Raw genomic sequence first — 22,775 nt, 5'->3', positions numbered from 1 at the left:
GTTTTTTATTCTTTGGGTTTTTTTCCACAAGTGACTCCATATTCATGCAGATGAGATTTTGGGAAGTCTGTCCCATCAGACTTTGCCAGACTGTCCAAACATATGTGAATTCCATTTAGACTCAAGAGAGCCTCCCTATATTTCAAAAACTTGAAGGTTATTTTTTTATTAATCTTTTCTTTTGATCTGTAAGGATATCCTTAAGGAATGGAGAATGAGAATTTAAAGAGAATGTTCTTTTAAACCTTCTCCTTATTTCCACTGACTGTGTCTTAAGTTAGACCCTCATCAGCTTTCACATGGATCCTTTCAAGATCTTCAGTACCAACTGCTAGTTCTTACCCCCCACTAAGTTTATTTACCAGAAACTTGTTATTATGTTATTTCTGACTAAAAATTTGGCTGGATACCTGCTGACCACAGAATAGAGTCCAATTCCAAAGCATAGATAGCATAGAGCATCCTTCATGATTTAACCTTGCTAGCCTCATACTTTTCTCTTGCAATCTAATTTCAATCACCAGATGTATCAGTCAGCTAATGCAGTGTAACAAACAGCTCCCCAAATCTAGTGGCTTAAGACAGTATTATTATAGCTCTCACATCTGTGAATTGGCTCAAGTTAGTTGATCTAGGCTGGACTTGCACATGTGTCTGTGAGTTATTCGGCTTTTTCATGTATTAGTGGGTCAGCTGGAGACTTCAGCTGGGGCAATTCTGCCCTGTGTCTCCCCTCTGGGACCAACATCTAGAGCAGGCACATCCATGCATGTTTTTACCCTGGAGCCATTGGTTTGACCAAGCATGCCTTTCTCATGGTGACAGCAGAAGCTCAAGAGAGCAACATGCAAGACCCCTTGAACCCTAGGCTTGGAATTGGCACATCATTACTTGTGCCAAGTAATGGCACAATTGGTAAGGTTTCATTCAGAGCCATTGTGTCATGAGGAAGCCTGGCAAGTCTATTCTTGCTGAAACACTATTATGATGCTTCTGTCTTGATTCTGTGACTCCTTTGGTCCTTCTCCCATTGATTCTGTGACTCTTGCCAGTCTTTCAATGCCTCCTGTATGACAAGAGTTTGTTTCTGATGCTCCCGACTGAGAATGTTGATTGAATCACTTGATGACTTGAGTAAGCTCCTTGCTTCCCCCCAGAGATGAACTTTCTTGCTTCAGAAATTTGCAAAGTAGGAGGAGGGAAATGACGGATATAGATAATCTGGTACAAGTTCTTACAACTTCATATAAACCAGATGAATAGAGTGATTTCCCTTTTGAATTGGATCCTGCTTGTCAGAAAAGCCATTTTAGAGAATCAGGTGAGCACACACAGCCAAAAGACTCATTACCATTCCTTGGAAATAGATGTGGGGGAAGTGAGGGAGCCAATATGAAGATCTTTTCCATCCTCACCCTGCTTATCTTCAGTAAGTGACATGTGTGTGCCTGCCCCCGAGGAAGAGAAAGGACCTAAAAATTTGCCCGAAGAGTCCTTCTCCACATGAAATGCCCTTTGTATGCCCCAGACACATTTAGACCCTACCTTTCTCTCATAGCCCATTTTAGGAAAATACTGCCTTCTATTCTAAAAATATTTAATTTGCCCCCTCCTTGCCCTAACTCCGTGGTACAAATTTACTTTCTGCCTCTCTTATGACACGTATTATTGTTATTTACATACACACCAATATATGTGTTTGTCTAGGCTGTGAATACCCAAGTGGTCAGAATCGAGTCTTACTTGTCTTTCTATTTTTAGCAGGATGGATCAAATGAACGCCAAATCTGTCTTGTAAGACTGTAAATGACCTGGAGGCAACATTGTTTATCTTTTGTCTTTTTATCCCTCACATCACCCCACATAATTCCTCGTACTTAGTAGTCATTATAAATACATATTTGTCGAATGTTGTAAATAAAAATAAGCTTACTCTTGGAGACCTGAATTTTATTATTGAAGTGTTTATGTTATTAAATCATGTGTGAGATGAGGAGGCTTCAAGAATATTCTTATGGATTCTTCTGAAAACTTACCATTTCCACTCCCAGATCCATAAGAGAAAAGTTTGCAGGAGCTGGAGTTTAGTATGCAGAAGAGATAAATGAAATCTGATTATTAATTCTCCTTTATGGATGACATTAGTCATTCTTCATCTTAACTAAGGAAGGTGTATACATTGCCTAAAATATAAACATAGGTTGGATATTATTTATAGATTTGTGTTTCTTAGGGGAGTTACAGAATTTCCTTCATTGACTTTACCTAGTAATAGGACAAAGGACCATGTTCTTAGTGTTCTTGGTGTTGGGGTGTAAGCTCTTTTATTCTCTCTAATTCTGTGGTTTTCACAAATACTATAGTAATGGTGCATAGCATGTGTCTTTTAAAGTTGCTGACATATGTAATGAAACGTTAGATGATAATGTTTCGTGATGTACAGGATAATTATGTGGGACAAAGAACGGCGTGTTAAATATCACCCAGTATTTATTGCTAATGCACATACTTTTTGTATTGCTTAAAGAGCTAGCACAAAATACTTAACTTTTTAATGGACTTTCTTAAGCAATATATATCTTTTAAAAGGGCTAAGAAAAATTATGTAATTATAGGTAATAAAGAAGAAAACACATAATTACCTAAATAAAGAATTGTTAATTGTTTTGAGATCTTAGGTTCTCTAGGAAATGCCATGAAATATCTGAAGAGCTAGAGTTTTACCTTTAGTGCCTTTTTAAGTTGTTTATTTCTTTGTAACAAATCACCCCAAAGCTTAGCAGCTTAAAACAATGAATATGTATTATTTCACATAGTTTCTGTGGGTCAGGACTTCAGGTGCAGCTTAGCTGGATGATTCTGGCTCAAGGTCATGGGATTGTGGTCAAGATCTTGTTGGGGGCTGCCATTATTTGAGAACTTGATTGGGTCTGGAGGATCCACTTTCAGGGTACCTCAATCATAAGACTAGCTGTTAGGTGCTGGCTGTTTCCAGGAGACCTCAATTCCTTATCATGTGGACCTCTCCATAGGATTGCGTGAGTGTCCTCATGACATGGCAGCTGGCTTCCCCTAGAGCTAGTGTTCTAAGAGAGAGCAAGGTTGGAGCTGCCGTATCTCATATGATAAAGCTACACACTGTCATTTCCCCTCTAGTTTACTAATGACACAGGTCTGCCGTATTCACTGAGTAGGGGACTACTGAAGGGCATGATTACCACCAGATGGAAATCATTGGGGACCATCTGGGACACTGGCTATCAGAGCGTTTTTGTAATAAGATCTGCAAATGGTACTACGAATGTTTTTGCTGAACATTAGAGATAGGTTAGCTGTGTAGTAACTTGCTGAGTTTTATTTTAGTTAAAAATTTTTGAATGATTTTATAATAGAAAACATTAAAGAAAATTAATTGAACTTATTATTTGATTTAGAACAGTGGAAACTGAAAGAAACCATAACAAATATGTTTTCATCCTTCTTCAGTTTGTGTCTTGAAAGTTCCAGTTTTATAGATTCCTGTTGACTAAGTAAACAAAAGAGGGATATAGGAACTTTCAAAACGAATTGACACAAGCACATATCTTCAGGTGGTCTTATATTAAGACATGAAATGAGAACCGCCATTGTCACTTCCATCTTCCTCTGCCCTTCCAACCCAAGAACCCAGCTCTTCCCCAATTTTATTTCCCAATGGCATAATTGGAACTGGTGCATTTTCTTGTATTTATACACTTATCCTCATCTCTCTATATAAACTGAATCCCTATTGAACTTGGAGCCTGTGCATAATAATTATGCTTGATTGAATACATTGCTTTGCATTTTAAAAAACATTGTTTCTAGTCCGTTATTTTCAGCTCTCTAACTAGATTGTAAACTTAAAAAAAAATTAATTAATTAATTTTTGGCTGGGTTGTGTCTTCACTACTGCGTGCGGGCTTTCTCTAGTTGTGGGGAGCGGGGGCTACGCTTCACTTGTGGTGCGCGGGCTTCTCATTGCGGTGGCTTCTCTTTGTGGCAGAGCACAGGCTCTAGGTGTACAGGCTTCAGTAGTTGTGGCATGTGGGCTCAGTAGTTGTGGCTCGTGGGCTCAGTAGTTGTGGCTTGCGGGCTCTAGAGAGCAGGCTCAGCAACTGTGGCGCACGGGCTTAGTTGCTCTGTGGCATGTGGGATCTTCCTGGACTGGGGCTCGAAGCCATGTCCTCTGCATTGGCAGGCAGATTCTTAACCACTGCGCCACCAGGGAAGTCCCTAGACTGTAAACTTCTTGAAGAAAAGCATCTTGCCTCATATTTCTCAGGGATTCCTAGCCTTGATGCTCTGTAGCATATAGCTGTCACATAGCTGGCTGTAACTCACTAAGTAGTTGGTGCTTAATTCAAAGGAATGTCATATCTGATACAGCAGATACTATAAGCTAGAAGCAGGCATATTAACTAAAATTTATTTATAGGCTTCTGAAAGGAAAAGCCCAGATTTTGTGTTGTCTTCCCTAGTAAGAATGTCAGGGAGTAAAGGATAGTGTGTTACTTGACTGTAGGCTTTATCATATTCTGAAGATATTTTATTGATTGCCTCTGTCTTAGATGACCTGGATTAAACAAGCCTTTTATGAATACTTCAATAATTTTTTTCTAAAAACACTATATAATTTTATAGTATATAGCACCTATCAGAAATGTGATATAAGAAGTGAAAATCCACTTGAAACACTGTATTCTGGAAATATATATTTTTGAACAGGCTTAAGTAATGGACATTATTCTGTTAGGACTTTGTGGAAAAGCTACCATACATATTTAGTTATAGATAGTGTCTGTAGCAATTTTGATGTTTACATTTATATGGCTGCCATTCCAGTTCAGTTTTTTTAAATCATATTTTTTAGAACTGACAGTTTACAGAATACAGGGGCCAGCCATCCAGAACAATCATATAAAATGTTTAATTAAAAAAAAAGTCAAATGTGGTTAAGAATGAATGCAAAGCAGCTCTGACACATTCTTGTGCCTGTAAGCAGGATTCTACAGGCCAATGCCGGCAGGGTTTTGCCTGCGGGAAGCAAGAGAAAGTCAATGCAAATCAGGGCAGTTTCTCAAGAAAATAACCTGTGTGGACAAGTATTTGCTTAGGGCCATAAAAATGTCTTTTCTTTCCTTCTTTCTGAAACTTGAACTTCATAGTGAGTTATTTAAAGGCCGTGCACCTTGAATAAGTGCTGACGAAACCATAAAAGAGTATGTGGTAGAAATACACTTTGGCCTCTATCTTAGCAGCAAGCGTCACTTGGGGAGAACTGGATTGCTTGAGGAAGAGTAGGGGGAAGTTGCTCTCCCCATCACTTTTTTTTTTTTTTGCGGTACGCGGGCCTCTCACTGTTGTGGCCTCTCCCGTTGTGGAGCACAGGCCCCGGACGCGCAGGCTCAACTGCCATGGCTCACGGGCCCAGCCACTCCGCGGCATGTGGGATCTTCGCGGACCGGGGCACGAACCCGTGTGCCCTGCATCGGCAGGCGGACTCTCAACCACTGCGCCACCAGGGAAGCCCTCCCCATCACTTTTAAAAGATGATTGAAAAAATCCTGGCCCTGCCTAACAGGCCAGCGGAACACTGCTGCTTCTGTTGCTGGTCCATCTGCTGGAAGCAGTTTACGGGAAAGACCACGGACTGTTTGTTTTGAATACTACCCAGCACGTTTTGGGGCTTAAAGCTCTGTTTTCAATGTCTGTGAAATTTGGGCTTCCTTCAGACTTTCCTAATCTTTCAAGTTCCTTCCAGCTCTGACATTTTGGATTCTAAGTTAGACACAACAGTTTGAAACTTCCCTGAGAAACACATGAAAAATGTATCTAGGATTGTGAAGCTGGACTGCTCATGGCTGTATACATTTTCAGATTTTAAAACATTTGTTCAACACTGTGCCAGACCCTGTGAAAGATGCAGAACAATGCTACTCGTTATAGTTTCTGACTCAGTTGGGGAGACAAAATAGAATTAATACATGTTAGGCAAAATACTAATTGCGTTTCTTTAAAGAATTATCTTTGCTTTTATTCTGAGTCCTAAATCCAAGATTTCTGATTCAAGGCAATTTTTATATCTCAGTAAAGTTTTTTAGTTTTCCTCACATTTGTTAAGGCACTGTTTTGGTAGTTTATATTTTTTGTTGCTTTTTGTGACTTTTGTTCCTTTTCTCGTTTTCTAAATTTGGTTTTTGTGAATTGATTTTATGTCTAAATAACACTATTTCTAATACTTTTGCAATAGATTCTTTTGAGGGTTCTAGGCATATAGTCATAGCCTCTTTAAATCACAGTAATTTGGTTAAATTATTCTTATAATCTTATGTTTTATTTATTTCATATCTAGAATTTCCAGTATAATAACAAATGGTGATGGTGACAATAGGCATCCTTATTTTTTTTATTCCAATGTGAACAGTAATAGCTATTATTACATGTAAGATTTTTTGTTTTCATGTATTATTTATTCCTCACAATAAGCATAAGAGATATGTACTATTATTATCTCCATTTTACGAAACCAAGGCCCAGAGAGATTAAGTAACTTGTTCAAGTCTGCCCTAAAGTGACTGAGTGAAGATTTGAATTGAAGCAGTTTGACTACAAGTAGCATGTGTACTCAATCATCTTATCACAGTGCCTTCCCATGTGATTCTCACTTGAGACTACCATGGTAGTAACTCTTACCTGATACCTCCACATTCATGTATGTTACTAAATTTATGTTAAAATTTCGATCTAACAGTAACTAAATTGTTATCAATAAATCATTATTTTTTACATTACATGTCTTTTAAAAACGTCAAACGTGAATTTTATTTCTATAAATTTACTATAATACAGACAAGCAAAATAAGTTCTTTTGTTATTGGACAATGTCTTAGAATTATCAAGTATAAATTTTATTGCTATATAAGGAAGTGTTGAAGGAGCAGGGAATATTTTCAGGTGCTCATCAAACCCAATCACTTTTTTTTTCACATTGAGGTGAAATTCACATAACATAAAATTAACCACCTTAAAGTTCACAATTTAGTGGCATCTAGTACATTCACGATGTTGAGCAACTATCACCTCCATCTGGTTCCAAAATGATTTCATCATCCCCAAAGGATAGCCCACATGCATCACTCTCCATCTACTGCCCCTCTCCAGCCCCTGGCAACCACAAGTTGGTTTTCTGTCTCAAGGGATTTACCTCTTCTGGATGTTTCATATAAATGGAATCATGCAATATATGACCTCTTGTGTCTGGTGTCTCAATTAACATAATAATTTTGAGGTTCATTTATGTTTTAGCATGTATTAGTACTTCACTTCTTTTTTTTTTTGCTGAATAATATTCCATTGTCAGTTGATAGGTATTCAGGTTATTTCCACGCTTTGGCAATTGTGAATAGTGTTACTAAGAACACTGATGTACAAATGTCTGTTTGAATACCTGCTTTCAATTCTTTTGGGCATTTTTCTAAAAGTGGAAATGCTGGATCGTATGGTAATTCTATGTTTAAGTTTTTGAGTAACCACCAAACTTTTTTATTGTGGCTGTACCCTTTACGTTCTCACCAGCAATGTATAAGGGTTCTAATTTCTCCACATCCTCACCAGCTTTTGTTGTTGTCTGTTTTTTCTTCCTATTATAGCATCCTATCTGGTGTGAAGTGCTGTTTCATTGTGATTTTTTTTTTTTTTTTTTTGGCTGCACTGCGTAGCATGCAGCATCTTAGTCCCCCAACCAGGGATCAAACCCGCACCTTGCAGAATCTTAACCACTGGCCTGCCAGGGAAGTCCCTGTATTTCACTGTGATTTTGATTTGTGTTTCCCTAATGAATATCTTTTCATATGCTTGTTGGCTGTTTGTATATCTTCTTTGGAGGAATGTCTATTCAAGTCCTTTGCACATTTTTTTTTGACTGTATAAAAATGAAAATTTATTGGCTATTTTCTCTCCTGTGATTTCCTTCTCACTTTCACTAAATAAATCACAGGGTTTTGTAAAGCAGAGAGTTAGTGCTTCAACTCCTGGAATATTTTTATTGCATATTAGTGTCAAGATTGTGCCAAAGGAAAGAACACTAGACGGTTTTCTGTTGCATGGTAATATTATAATATTAATGATGAACAAGTGATTCTGAGAGGAAAAGCATACTTGTGTGAGAAATGCTGAAATCGTTGACACTAAAGAATGATTAGTATTAGGATTAAGGTCAGAGAGAGTGGGGTGGTCAGGAGAGTTACAACGGGTAGGAAGAGGGAGGGAGGGAAATTCTTAAGCTAAATAATCAGGACAGCTCCTTTGATTCCCTCCTTTTGCTTTTCCCCAACTTCAAAATTACTAGTGTTATTGCCAAAGAGTATTATTAACTTCAAAGCTGAGATCGTTTGCCCATTTTTTAATTGGGATTTTTTTTGTTTTTGTTGAGTTCTAAGAGTTCTTTTTATATTCTGGATACATACCCTTATCAGATAAATGATTTGTAAATAGGTTGTTCTCCCATTCTATAGGGCCTCTCACTTTTGTGGCCTCTCCTGTCACGGAGCACAGGCTCTGGACAGGCAGGCTCAGCGGCCATGGCTCATGGGCCCAGCTGCTCCGTGGCACGTGGGATCTTCCTGGACCGGGGCACTAACCCGTGTCCCCTGCATCAGCAGGAGGACCCTCAACCACTGTGCCATCAGGGAAGCCCTCTTTTCACTTTTTGATGCATGAAAATTTTTGATTTTGATGAAGTCCAAATTTATTTTCTTATGCTTTTAGTGTCATTTCTGAAAATCTATTACTAAATCCAAGGTCATGAAGATTTACCCTTACGTTTTCTTCTAATAATTTTACAGTTCTTACACTTAGGTATTTGATCTATTTTGAGTTAATTTTTGTATAACATGTGAGATGGGGAGCCATGTTGATATCCAGTTGTCCTGGCACTATCTGAAGAGATGATTTATACCCCTTTGAATGATCTTGGGACCCTTGTAAACATTAACAGTTGGATAAGATTATTTCAGGACTTTCAGTCCTATTCCATTGATTTAGATGTCTGTCCTTATGCTAGCACCACAGTTTTTAATTACCATAGCTTGATAGTAAGTTTTGAAATAGGGAAGTGTGAGTGCACCAACTTTATTTTTCTTTTTCAAGATTGTTTTGCCAATTCAGGGTCCTTTTCAATTCAATTTGAATTTTTGGATCAGCTTTTCTATTTCTGCAAAAACAGGCCTTTAGGATTTTGATACAGATTGCATTGAATCTGTAGATTGCTATGGGGAATCTTGCCATCTTAATATTAAGTCTTCCCATCCATGAACCTGTGATGTCTTTTCTTTTATTTAGGTCTTCTTTAATTTCTTTCAGCAATGTTTTATAGAAGTCTTGTGTCTACTTGGTTAAATTTATTCCTAAGTATTTTATTCTCATCGACGCTATTGTAAATGGAAAGTTTTCTTAATTTCATTTTTAGATTGTTCATTGTTAGTGTATAGAAATTTAATACTTTAAAATATTTTTATATTGTACCTGCAACTTTAATGCATTTATTTATTAGCTCTAATAGTTTTTTGGTACTATTTATGGTTTTCTATATATAAGATCATATCATCTGTGAATAAAGATAATTTTACTTCTTCTTGTGCAATTTGGATGCCTTTTATTTCTTTTTCTTGCCTAATTCCTTCAACTAGAGTTTCCAGTACTATGTTGAATAGAAGTGGTGAAATTGAGCATCATTGTTCCTGATATTAGGGGGAAAACTTTCAGTCTTTTACCATTGAGTATAATGTTAGCTCTCGGTTTTTCATAAATATCCTTTGTCAAGTTGAGGAAGTTCCATTCTATTCCCAGTTTTTTGAGTGTTTTTTGTTTTTGTCCTAACCACAAAAGGGTTTTGGACTTTGTCAGATCCTTTTTCTGTAACAATTGAGGTGATCATGTTTTTTTTTTTTTCCCCTTCATTCTATTAATGGGGTGTATTACATTGATTGCTTTTTATGTTGACCCATTCTTGCACACTTGGGATATACCCCACTTGGTCATGTCTTATGATAATTAAAATTTGCTGCTGGTTCAGTTTGCCAGTAATTTGTTGAGGATTTTTGCATCTATATTCATAAGAAAAATTGTCTATAGTTTTCTTGTAATGTCTCTATCTGGCTTTGGTATCAGAGTTATGCTGGCCTCACAGAATGAGTCAGGAAGTGTTTCCTCTTCTTCTATTTTTTGAAAAGTTTGAGAAAGGTTGTTTGGTAGAATTCACCAGTGAAACCATCTGGTCCTGGACTTTAATTTGTTGGAAGGTTTTTATTTTTTTATTTTATTTATTTATTTTTTTGCGGTACGTGGGCCTCTCACTGTTGCGGCCTCTCCTGTTGCGGAGCACAGGCTCCGGACACGCAGGCTCAGCAGCCATGGCTCACGGGCCTAGCTGCTCCGCGGCACATGGGATCTTCCCGGACCGGGGCACGAACCTGTGTCCCCTGCATCGGCAGGTGGACTCTCAACCACTGCGCCACCAGGGAAGCCCTGTTGGAAGGTTTTTGATTACTGATTCAATCTCTTGCTATAGGTCTGATCAAATTGTCTCCTTTCTCTTAGGTCGGTTTTAGTAGTTTTCTTGTATTTTAAAATGTAATTCTTGACATTTACACTCAGTTTTGTTAGCCATTTAAAACTTACTTAGACTATTATTTATGTTTAAAGTTTCATTGCATACCACTTTTACTCATCTATTTTTATACTTTAACTTTTTATTTTGGAGCACTTAATTGCATCTTCAAATAATTTTTCTAGAAGGTTATTTCATGTATGGTGGGTTTTCTGAGCTGAGTATATCTGTGATCCCCACTGCAAAGGAGACATGCAGAGTTCTGAGCCAAAAGGAGAGGATGTCTCTGTTCTCTCTTGTGTAGGCTCATTGTCAAGGAGTTCTTTGTGTGTCTCTTAGGTTCATGGAATCACCTGTGAAGTGTTCCTTTAGCTTCTGTCTGTAGAAGCTTCTAAGGACCAGGCACCAGTGTCTGAGACAGATTCCACTGTTTTCCTAATCATCCAACCTTCCCACTGTTGTCTGCCTTAAACCCTCTCTGCATTTCCTGCCCAAATTGACCATTAGGAACTCTGCCGACAGGTCAGCATTTGCTTCCAGAATCTGTCAGAATATCTTTTTCTGGGCACAAACTTACACATCTGCTACATTTCTAATTAAATATTTTATAGCATATGTTTAGGTGTGCTTTTATTTTCACTGATTTTTTTTCCCTGGAACATGACAACGCAAACCCTTTTAACTTACCTATACCTTTTTAAAAAATCAGTTAAATCATTTTGTATCCAGCTACTCATTTTTGCTTTTATTTACTTTTACATTAAAAAAACATCATTTATCCTCACATTGTCTCTTCATTTTCTCTGATTTTATTACTATCTTCCCATTGCTTCCACCTCCATCCCCCCATAGCCCTTTGGTCATTTTCCTCTATATTTTGGAAGACCTTATAATTTGTCCTCTACCATCTGATTTGATTTTTTTCATTAACATATTTTAAAATCTGCTTTTTAAGATGTGTTTAAATATTTTAATACTATTATTGCATTTTATTTTTCTTCAAACCTTCTTAGTTGATTCAGTTTGTTTCATTTTTATCTTGCAGGTTTCAACTCAGTATCTTTACTCTGCATGGATTTCTATATTTTTTGGCAGAATTCATATCTTCTTGCATCTTTTGAGCACATTACACAATTTAAAAAAAATTATTCCTTTGGTATTTTAGAGTGTTGTCTCTTTTCCCTTATCCTGCAATGGTTTTCCATAGGCCTTAAGTTGCCTTTTTCTCTTTATTCATGAAATAAATATGTTCTTTAAATCTAGAAGTTTATTCTAATATAAAATAAAAAAATTTAAAAAATCATTAAAATTATATGACCTTAAAAAAAAGTCTAGAAGTTTATGAACTGAATGCCTTTGTGGGCTTCTTTTACCCTGCACTGTTTTCCAGAGCCCTATCTATTGAGTAGGTTGACTTGCCAAGCTCTGAGTCTCACTTCCTGGTTCTAGTAAGCTTTCACTATGGAATCTCTATTTCACTGTAGTGTAATCTTCTTCAGTACCCATGGTATGGTTTTCTAAAATGTTGAACTAATGAAAAGTGTGAAAAGCTGTAGGTTTCTTTTTGTACTGTTTTTATCCCCTATTTATTTTACTTTATATATATATATTTATTTTTTTTTGTGGTACGCGGGCCTCTCACTGTTGTGGCCTCTCCCATTGCAGAGCACAGGCTCCGGACATGCAGGCTCAGCAGCCATGGCTCACGGGCCTAGCCGCTCCGCGGCATGTGGGATCTTCCCGGACCGGGGCACGAACCCATGTCCCCTGCATTGGCAGGCGGACTCTCAACCACTGTGCCACCAGGGAAGCCCCTACTTTATATTTTTAACTTATTTTCTTAATGGTTACCTTTGAAATTATAATTAACATCCCAACATAATAATCTGATTCAGGTTTATACAACTTAATTTCAATAATATAAAAAATTTGCTCCTGTATAGCTCTGTTCCCCACTCTTTGTGATGCTGTTGTCATGTAAATTATATTTTTAATGCAATATGTGTCCATCAACACATATTTATAATTATTGTTTTATTCATTTTTCTTTTAAATCAGATAGGAGGAGAGAAAAGTTACAAACAAAAATTTTATTTGTATTGTCTTATATATTTACCTATTTACTTTTACCAGTGCTCTTTATTTTTCATGTGTATTTGAGTTATTGTCTAGTGTCTTTTCATTTCAGCCTGAAGACTCACTTTAGTGTTTCTTGTAGGGCGATTATATTATTGACAAACTCTCTTAGTTTTGTTTATTTGGGAATATCTTCATTCCTCCTTCATTTTTGAAGGATAGTTTTGTTGGATTTAGAATTCTTGGTTGACATTTTTTTTCTTTTAGCACTCTGAATATGTCATCCACTGCCTTTTAACCACCATGGTTTCTGATGAGAAATCAGTTGTTGATCTTACTGAGGATTCCTTATAGGTGTTGAGTTGCTTTTCTCTTGCTGCTTTCAAGATTTTCTCTTTGTTTTTGAATAGTTTGACAGTTTGGTTATGGTGTGTTTAGCTTCTTTGATATGTAGATGATTTCACAAGGGAAATTTTCTGCCATTATTTCTTCCAATATCCTTTCTGCTTTCCCCTCTTCTTTTGGAACTCCCATTTTGCTTGATGGTGACCCACAGGTCTCTAGGGCTCTGTTCAGTTTTCTTCATTACTTTTTCTTTTTCTTTTTTTTCCTCAGACTGAATAACCTCAACTGACCTATCTTCATGTTCACCAATTTTTCTTCTCAGTCTGCTCAAATTTCTACTGAGCACCTCTATTGAATTTTTCATTTCAGTTAGTGAACTTTTCAGAATTTCTATTTGGTTCATTTTTATAACTTCTATTTCTTTATTGATATTGTCTGTTTGATGAGACATTATTGTCATACTTGCCTTCAGTTGTTTAGACATGGTGATTTAAAGTCTTTGTCCAACATCTGCGCTTCCCCAAGGATGGTTCTTTTGATTGTCTTGTTTCCTGTGTTGAGCCATACTTTCTTTGTTCTTTGCATATCTCATATTTTTTGTTATAAATCGGTCATTTAAAATAATATAATGTGATAATTGTGGAAATAAGGTCCTCCTTCTCCCCCACCAGGGTTTGTTGTTGTTTTGCTGTTGTAGTTCTTATTGTTATCATTTAAAAAATTTTAGTGGCTTTCTTGAACTAATTTTGTAAAGTCTGTATTTTTAGTCATGTATGGCCACTGAAGTCTCTGCTTGCTAAGCTTAGTGATCAGGTGATGACTGAATATAGATTTCCTTGAATGCCTGGAACCAATGTCTTTCAGTTTTTGCTAAGGGGCTCTTTTGTGTGTTGGGACACACCTTCAGTGCCCAGGTAGGCAGTTTAGAACTCTGCACCAGCCCTCACTTCCAGCTTAGCTAGAGCCTCAAGGTCAGTCAGATGTGAAAACTTAGGGCTTCTAGGTCTTTTCTGAGCATGTGCACAGCCCTTGGTATGTACTTCAGTGCAGTGTAAGCGCCTGACAATTAGCTTTTTTGGTTTTAATGTAATTGCCTAACATTAAACTTTTGATTCCTGAGGCATCCAATTCAAAGACATCCATCTTGAATAAACACATTGCCAGCTACACAACTAGATTAAGAGCCAGACCACCTCACCCATGAAGTTCCCCCTTTTGGAAATCTCTGGTTGATCTAGATAACTGACTGCTTGACTGAACACTTCGATTCCCACCCTTATGTTTTAAATTCATCAATAGCGAGTGAACCTGTAAAACCCTGGGCACCCCACCTTTTATACTAATAAAGTCAGAACCCCAGGTCCATTCTCCCTCCACCCCCTTCTCTCTATCTGCCTGTGATCTCACTGTGTGGCCCCAGGTATGCTGTGTATCTTTCAGGACTCATAAATAATAAGCCTGACTTTTCAAAGTTCCCAGATGGTTTTGCTGAGGTATACCTTGCAATCATAATGGTGCCTCCAGTCAGAGGAATGTCTGTGGGGCCTTGACACAAATAGTATGAGCCCAGTTGAGTGCTCACAAGCATTTCTAGGTGATAGCATCACTACTGATAGGCTGAGACTGACTCAGAACAATCAAACTACACATTTATATGGCCTAGTCACTCAAATATTTATTTTATTGTTATCTTTCTTTTTCAAGGCTACAGCTGAGCTGGACAGAAGAGTATGGGAATAGAAAGTTACAACAGTAAAAAACTAATTGTTCTTACTGAGATTCATTAGTCTTTGATGAACAAGTGCTCCTTAGGTTACTATAAGTCTTTCAACAATAAATTGTGAGGCACAGAGATAAACAAGAAAATATGGCCCAGACACAGAAAAAAATTAATAGAAACTGTCGTTGAAGAAGGACATTGGACTTATTAGACAAATACTTTAAATTTTCATATATTTTTGTCTTCATACTTATTTTTTTGGGTAGTTTGGAGAGGCTATTTTTGGCCATTTTGATGCCCATTTAACCTGGCCTTTTGTGCTCAACACAATGATTTTGAGATTCATTCATTTCATTGCTTATATTAATAGCTAACTTTTATTTTGAGAAAGGGATCTTAACTGGTTATTGCTGGTATGAAATTTCATTTGTTGAATTTGTTAGATGTGCCTTTTACCTCTACTCTGGTCTGATAGTTTTTCAATTGATTTTCTTTTTTCCACCCAATATATGGTCTAATTAATATATTTCTAGTTACTTTTAACTCAGAAATAGGTTGAATTTTATTGATGATTTTTGTAAGCAATTATTGAAAGGATCATATGAATTTCCATGTTAATCTGTTAATCTCATAAATTGGCAATGAGTTATCCATCCATTCTGGGGAAAAATTTCCTTTGTCAAGATGCATTGTTTCTAAATATGCTGATTAGTTAGATTTGCAAATATTTTAATTGGGGATTTTTGCATTTATGTTTACAAGTGATGTAAGCTGTAGGTTTCTTTATTAAGATGTTTTTATCCATTTTTGACATTTTTATGTTACCTACATTAATATGTGGAGAAATATCTTTTTTTAATCATGATATATTTCAATTGTAGAACACATACTCTTCACTCAGATTTTTCAAAATTTATTTCTTTTTTTTACCATATTCACTTCAGATTGTTTAAATAAATAGAAAATTACAAGTAAAGTAGAGGCCCCCTTCCTTTGTACCTCTTTCCAGTAATTCTCTTCCACCTCAGATGTGAACAATATCCTGAATTTGGTGTTCATTGTTGTCATGTTTTTATACTTTAATGATGTATTTATAAAGCTAAAAGGTGGTGAAGAATTTTTTGTAGGATTTCACATTTAAAATTAGCTGTTTAGTTTTTATATTTGTAAAAAGTGTAGTCTCTGGAGCCAGATAGTCTTTGTTTGAAATATCTAACTATACTAGTGAATTTTTCTGCTTCTGTTTTCAGTTCTTTTAGTTTTTGTTTTATGCCCTTTGTAGCTTTGTCATCAGTGCATACTATATGTCTTCTGAGGCACTTGACTCTTTTTTTTTATTATGCAGTGAGCCGATTTTTCCTTCTAATACTTCATGTTTTGGAGTCTGCCTTGTCTGATGTTAATATAGCCATGCCAGTTTTCTTATGCTAGTGTTTGCATGTTATATTTTCCTTCATCCTTTTACTTTTAACCTATTTGTGTCTTTATACTTAAAGTAGGTTTCCCATAGCAATCATATAGTAGGATCTTGTTTTTTTCTGCAGTGTGACAATCTTTGTCTTTTAATTGGAGTGGTTAGCACCATTTACATGCGAGTATTGACATGGTTGGGTTTGTATTTATATCTTGCTATTTGCTTTCTAATTGTCACATTTGTTCTTTGCCCCCTTTTTCCTCTCTACCTGCCTTCTTTTGATTAATTTTTAGCATTTCATACTATTTCATACTGTTAGCTTATTTACCTTTTTGTTTTATTGTTTTAGTGAGTGCTATGGGGTTTACAATATGCATATTTTAACTTATCCCAGTAAATCATATATAGTATAAGAAACTTATAGCCGTATACTTCTTTTTCCCTTCTTCTGTTATTGTGATCTCATTTGTGTATACTTCATATCTATACAAATTATAAATCTCAAAACATATCATTTTTAATTTAAACAGTCTGTTATATTTTCAAAAACTTCAAAAAGGGAAAAAGTCTTTTTTATTTACCCACTTTTAAAATCATTTTATCATTTATTTTCATTGTGTGCATTCAAGTTTTACTCCTTCTGCTTGAAGAATTTCCTTTAACATTTTTTGTAGGGCAAGTTTGATGGCAATAAATTTTTCACCTCGTGTTTGCTACAAAAGTATTTCACCTTCAGTTTTAAAAGATATTTTTTCTGGATATGGTATTCTATGTGGACAGTTGTTTTCTTTCAGTACAGGTACTCTAAATATGTTGCTTTATTGTCTTCTGTCTTGCACTGTTCTGACACGAAACCTGCAGTATTAATTTGTGGTAATTAGTTGCCAGTAATTCTTTATGTCTTTGTACTTATTGTTTCTCTGGATGCTACTAAGATTTTTTCCTGTATTACTGTTGTTTTTTTCTTTTCATTTTGATTATAATGTGCTTGGTGCAGTGTTCTTTGTGTGTTTTTGCTTGTGGTTCATGGAGCTTTTTGCACCAGGGGTTTATAGTTGTTATCAAATTTAGAAAAATGTTGGCTATTTTTTGTACAAATATTTTCTGCTCTCTTCACACCCTCCTTTCTGTGACTCTAATTCAATATATGTCAGTTTGACTGTTAATTTTGTTTCAATTTTTATTTCTCTAGGTGATTTATTTTGTATGGTTTCTATTGCTATGTCTTTAAATGATCTTTTCTTCTGCAGTGTTTTCTCTGATATTTATGCCACTCAGTGAAATTTTTATTTCACATAGTGGACATTTTATCTGGACATTCCATTTGATTCTGTTTTTTATCTTACGTTTGCTCCTCATTATGTTTACATCTTTGAAATTTATAATATTTATGTTAGAAGTTTCAAGATCCTTATTTCTTAATTCCAATGTCTCTGCTATTTCTGGGTCCTTTTCTGTTTTTTTCTTCTGGTTATGTGTTACATACTCATGCCTCTTCATATGACTAGTAACTTTGATTAGGTGCTGAACATTGCGAATTTTACATTGTAGAGTACTGGATTTTGTTGTCTTCCTTTACAAAGGGTCAGAGTTTGTTCTGTTAGGCAGTTAAGCTACTTGAAGATCAGCTTGATCTTTTTAAGTATTATTTTAAAGTATTGTCAATGTCCAGAGAAGCTATTACTCTAGGACGAATGTATGATCCATCTGAGGTTTGTAATGAATGTATTGGGTTGGCCAAAAAGTTCATTCGGTTTTTTCCATAAGATCTTATGGAAAAACCCAAACAAACTTCTTGGCCAACCCAATACCATGTATTAAGAATGTCTGGTGGGAGATCTAATGACTCCTAGCACTGTGTGAGCTCTGGGAATTGTGGCTTCGGCTCTTTGGTAATTGCTTTTTTTCCCCCGGCAGTTTTTCTTTGTCTGACCTCATGGGTTTTACCATTGTACAAGCAGATTGGTGTTCAGCCAAAGACTCAAGGATTCTATGCAGATTTCTGGAGCTCTTTCTCTATGCAGCTCCCTCCTCCCCATAATGTGCCCTACAAATTCTACCCTCTTTGTCTTTTCCTTACTCTAATTTCTGTCTCTTTAACTCAGTGAGATACCTGTGCTCTGTGTGATTTCTCTCTCCTTGTGCTGTGGTCTGGAAACTGTGTAAGGCAGAAATCTGGGGTGATTTAGCTCTTAGCCTTTTTTTGTTTCCATTCTCTTAGTCATTATAGTCTTGCACTGCCTGTTGTCCAACCCTAAAAGAGTTGTCCTTATATTTTGTCTAGTTTTATTGTTATTTTTGACAAGTGAGCAGAAGTAGAAGCTAGTAACCTCAGTTGAATCTTTTTAATTAAGCAAAGTTAGAAAAGCAGTATTTTAAAGTACAAGGAATGCTTATATTTTGCTACTGACATTACTAAAAGGCTAGAGGAGAAAGGGACCTTGAAAAGTCATGAGCATCCATTTTAAGGATGATAAAACTGAGGTAAAGGGAAGCAAGATAACTTGCCTGTTGCTGTCTGGTCTGTGACATTACAATTTGGGCAGGAGCTGGGTCTCTCTATTCCTGTTCATTGTTGGACACTGTAGTGCACTATCTTTTTACCACTGCAACTGAGTTGAGGATATATCATAGCAATTAGCATTAGTAATGATAAAAATGACACTAACAGTTCTACCCATTAACATTTTTAAAAAATATTTATTTGGGTGCGCCGGGTCTAGTTGTGGCATGCAGTTTCTTGCCGCGTGCGGGATCTTCGTTTTGGTGTGTGGCATCTTTAGTTGTGGCATGTGGGCTCCTTTAGTTGTGGCATGCAGGCTTTTAGTTGTGGCATGTGGGATCTAGTTCCCTGACCAGGGATTGAACCCAGGCCCCCTGCACTGGGAGCACGGAGTCTTAACCACTGGACCACCAGGGAAGTCCCCTCCATTAACATTTAAAGTATATTTATATTCCTTCTCGCTCTTGGGTAGATTAAATTTTACTTTAGATTTTATCTTTCTTGCGCAGCCATTTAAAAGCAGTATTTTGTGGTATCTGATTTAATATTACCTAATTATCTTATTAAATCTGATGATATATCTATAGAGCCCAGTAATTTAAAAAGCCTTAAAATTGGAACAATAGGCACAATATTTTTATTGTATCTTTTGTTCTATATTTCTCATTTACTGCATCATATTGACTAGCATTTTACTGCATTGAAGAATATGTCTCAGTGATTTTTAAAATTGACATTATTTTAATTGTTTTCTTTTTCTCCTTCAAGGATATTTCTTTAATGGGAAAAGTGTACTGGCCAAAAACACTGCAAGTGCAAGCAGGGCAAGGACTGCAGGTAAGTATTAAGGAACCTCAAATGGTAAAGTCTTTAATAAAAAATCCTCCTTGCCTATATTGAAGTAATAGTCTGCTTCTGTTGCTTGAATGTTTATCTAGAGAGTTAAAAAGATTCTCCTCTGACTTATTTTAGAGGCGTGTTTAACTGTAAGCACATCTAATCTAATACCACATTGAGAGTCTTGGCTACTGTGGCTCACCATTGCTGCCTATCATAGACCTTCGGAGCTAAGGCCCAAAACTCCTTTCAGAAGGAAAAGATTTTAACAATTCTTCTCGTCTAAAGACATTTAGATCTAGAAGGTAGCTGGAGAATTAATTAAAAATTATTAGCTTCTAAGAAAGCATCACCTTATTCTTTATTTACCTAGAAGAATTGTGAAAAGCAATTGACAAGGGGCATATTTTGTAGAGAAATATGGACACTTGGTGACAGAAGTTTGTTTCAGAAATAGAACTTCCTTTTCATCCATCATTGGCAAAATACTTATGGGATTCAAAGCAATCTGGAACACATTCCTTGTGAATGGGAAGTGCCTCCCTGTGCGTAGAAATCCACATTTACATAAAACAAATGATGGCACGATGATCCTTCTTTTACAAAGGATTTGTAAAATGGTATCATTAAATAACAAGCTCCTTTATTTCCTGAAAATATGATTCCACACACATAAAAATTCAGATCACAATTCAGTTTTAGGATAATATATCATGTTTAGAAAATGTATTGAATCTTTTCTTTTCACAAAAATCATGGATCCTGTAATGTTAGAGTTGCTACAAATGGTTGACTACTAGAGTTTGAGATGCTTCTGGGTTGAGATCATGTATTTTTCTCCTCTGTATTCTCATCATCTGTCTCAAGACCCAGGATATATGGTACAATATATGGATAAATCAATTTTGAAGCCTTACCACATATGCTATGGGCTTAAAACTGATATCTAGGGTAGCTGCCTCTAGGTGACACCATTTACAGGTAGATATCAAAACCTCTGAACTGTAAGTTTCTAATAGGTATAGTAAACTGATAATACAAGATCAGTTAGGTTCAGAAAAATAGAAATCTTCATTACTAGGATAAACTTGACTTAATACCATTCACTGAATATTCATATGAAGTATTAAGAAAAGATTATTCCATTTTGAAGGAAACTATGAAAAGGCCAATTATCAGATACCTAGCTTATACATCATCTTGATTATTTAGAATAAACATTTAAGCAAAAATATTAATTGCTTTGTAATTCTGTAGGAACCATACCCTCAGCTTTGACATTTACAAGCAATTACTGGACCTCTTCTGGTCACTGGCTTTTTAAGAGGAAGCTTCCCACTTCCGTACATGTATAATACTTTTTAAGCTGATACCTGGCCATGGTAAAAAAGCTCCTCTGTGGTATCTTTAATTCCAAACACATTTTTTGGGTACCTGCTCTGTGCCAGAGAACAGAACTCTATCTGTTCATTGTACCTATCCCTTAGATGCTTCCTGGACTGAGATTGGTCTGTGCAGCACTGGCCAGCAAGCACCCATCTGGAGAGGGCCTGCTCTTTCTAAGTGGTACCAGGCACCCTACCGTTACAGCATGGCAGCCTCAGCTGTGAGCATCTCAGTGCCACAGGCCAGAGTGCTCTTAGTTCTTTGATGTAATTTATTTTCTTTTAAAAAAGAAAAACATTCTTTTTTTAAAAAAAAAAAAACATTTAAAAACATGTTTTTCTTTTAAAAAAGAAAAACATTCTTTTTTAAAAAAAAAAAACATTTAAAAACATTCTTAATACAATATCTTTCCAAGTACCCACCATTTTAAATCTAATTGTTTTTGAATCACCATGGAGAATGATTTCCTCTCATACTTACCAAAAAAATCAAGGAATTCATTCATTCCTTTTCCTGTGATGTGGTGAGCATTGTTTTAGACATGGTTGATACAAAGATAGAAAATACAGCTCTTGCACTTGAGGAACTCATTGTATAGAGTAGGCCAGTATATAAAGAGACAAAGTACAATACTGTTTAATAAATATTCTAAATAGAGACTAATTACATAGTAGAGAAAAAATGTATATAATTTCCTTTCATTCATTCACAAATAATTGCGCAAGTTCTACAATGTTCTAAGTGCTTGAGGTATAAAAGACAGGTGAGACACAATTTCTTTCTTAAGAAATTCTCAAACTTGAAGGTTTTGAAGTACTCAAAATTTTTGGTCTCAGGATGGCTTTAAACCCTTAAAAAATATTTTAAGGACCCAAAGGAGTTTTTGTTTGTGTGGATTCAATCAACCAATATTTACCATACTAGAAACTGAAACTGAGAAAAACAAATTATTTATTCATTCATTTAAAATAATAACCAGGCTGTTACGCATTAACATAAAACATATTTTTAGGAAAAGATAATGTGCAAAACAAAACAATTCAGTGAGAAGAGTAGGATTGTCTCACACTTTTTGCAAATGTCTTTAATATCTGGTTTAATAGAGAGCTAGATTCTCATATCTGCTTTTGCATTCAATCTGTTGTATGTGTTCTTTTGGTTGAAGTATATTAAGTAAGTCTAGTCTGATACAGATTAGAAGGGGCTCATTTTAATAACCTTTTTTTTACATAGTTATGTTTAATAACCTTTTTTTACATAGTTTAATATGTATTAGAAGGGGCTCATTTTAATAACCTTTTTTTTACATAGTTTAATAACCTTTTTTTTACATAGTTATGGATGGTCGTCTTTGTTAATACACCAAAACTCCACAAGTGATAGTTTCTTAAAGATTAGTTGCAGTGGAGAATCTGAAACCAGATAAATGAACTTATTGTGTATCATTACTTTAAAATTAATTGATCTACCTTGCTCCTTGAACAGACCTTTAACACCCTGCATGATTTTGTACCTCATGTGTTAATTACTTGAAAAGTATTGACTCACTGTTTTACTCCTCAGTACTTTTTCATCATCAGTGTAAATGTCAACACAGTGAAAAAGGAAAATAAGCCTTAATATTGTTATGAAAATAGTTCTGACATTGTAGATTCCCTGAAAGGGCCTAAACTGTCAGGAGTCTGTGGAGCACATTTTGAGAACCAGTCGTCTACTGTGTGGGCTAAAAAAAGGGTAAGAGAGTACAATTTGGATTCAGGTTGTTTAGGTTCAAACACTGTCCTGCTACTTAGTCTCAGTATGACCTTGGGCAGGTTACTTAACTAAGCCTCAGTTTCTTCATCCATAAAATGGGATTACAAAGAGT

At 35.9% G+C, this 22,775-nt stretch overlaps 1 protein-coding gene across 1 annotated transcript in view; it reads left to right on the top strand.

The window, feature by feature from the left end:
- Positions 1-22,775, top strand: part of TTC6 (tetratricopeptide repeat domain 6) — a 196,750-nt gene that overhangs the window by 40,979 nt on the left and 132,996 nt on the right. The window contains exon 2 of the mRNA XM_067737263.1: positions 19,454-19,546. Within this exon, the coding sequence (XP_067593364.1) occupies positions 19,454-19,546 (93 nt within the window). The remainder of the gene's footprint in view (positions 1-19,453; positions 19,547-22,775) is intronic.

The sequence above is a fragment of the Pseudorca crassidens genome, chromosome 1 (assembly GCF_039906515.1).
Source record: "Pseudorca crassidens isolate mPseCra1 chromosome 1, mPseCra1.hap1, whole genome shotgun sequence".
NCBI lineage: Eukaryota > Metazoa > Chordata > Mammalia > Artiodactyla > Delphinidae > Pseudorca > Pseudorca crassidens.
This window is presented reverse-complemented; position numbering and strand designations above follow the sequence as displayed.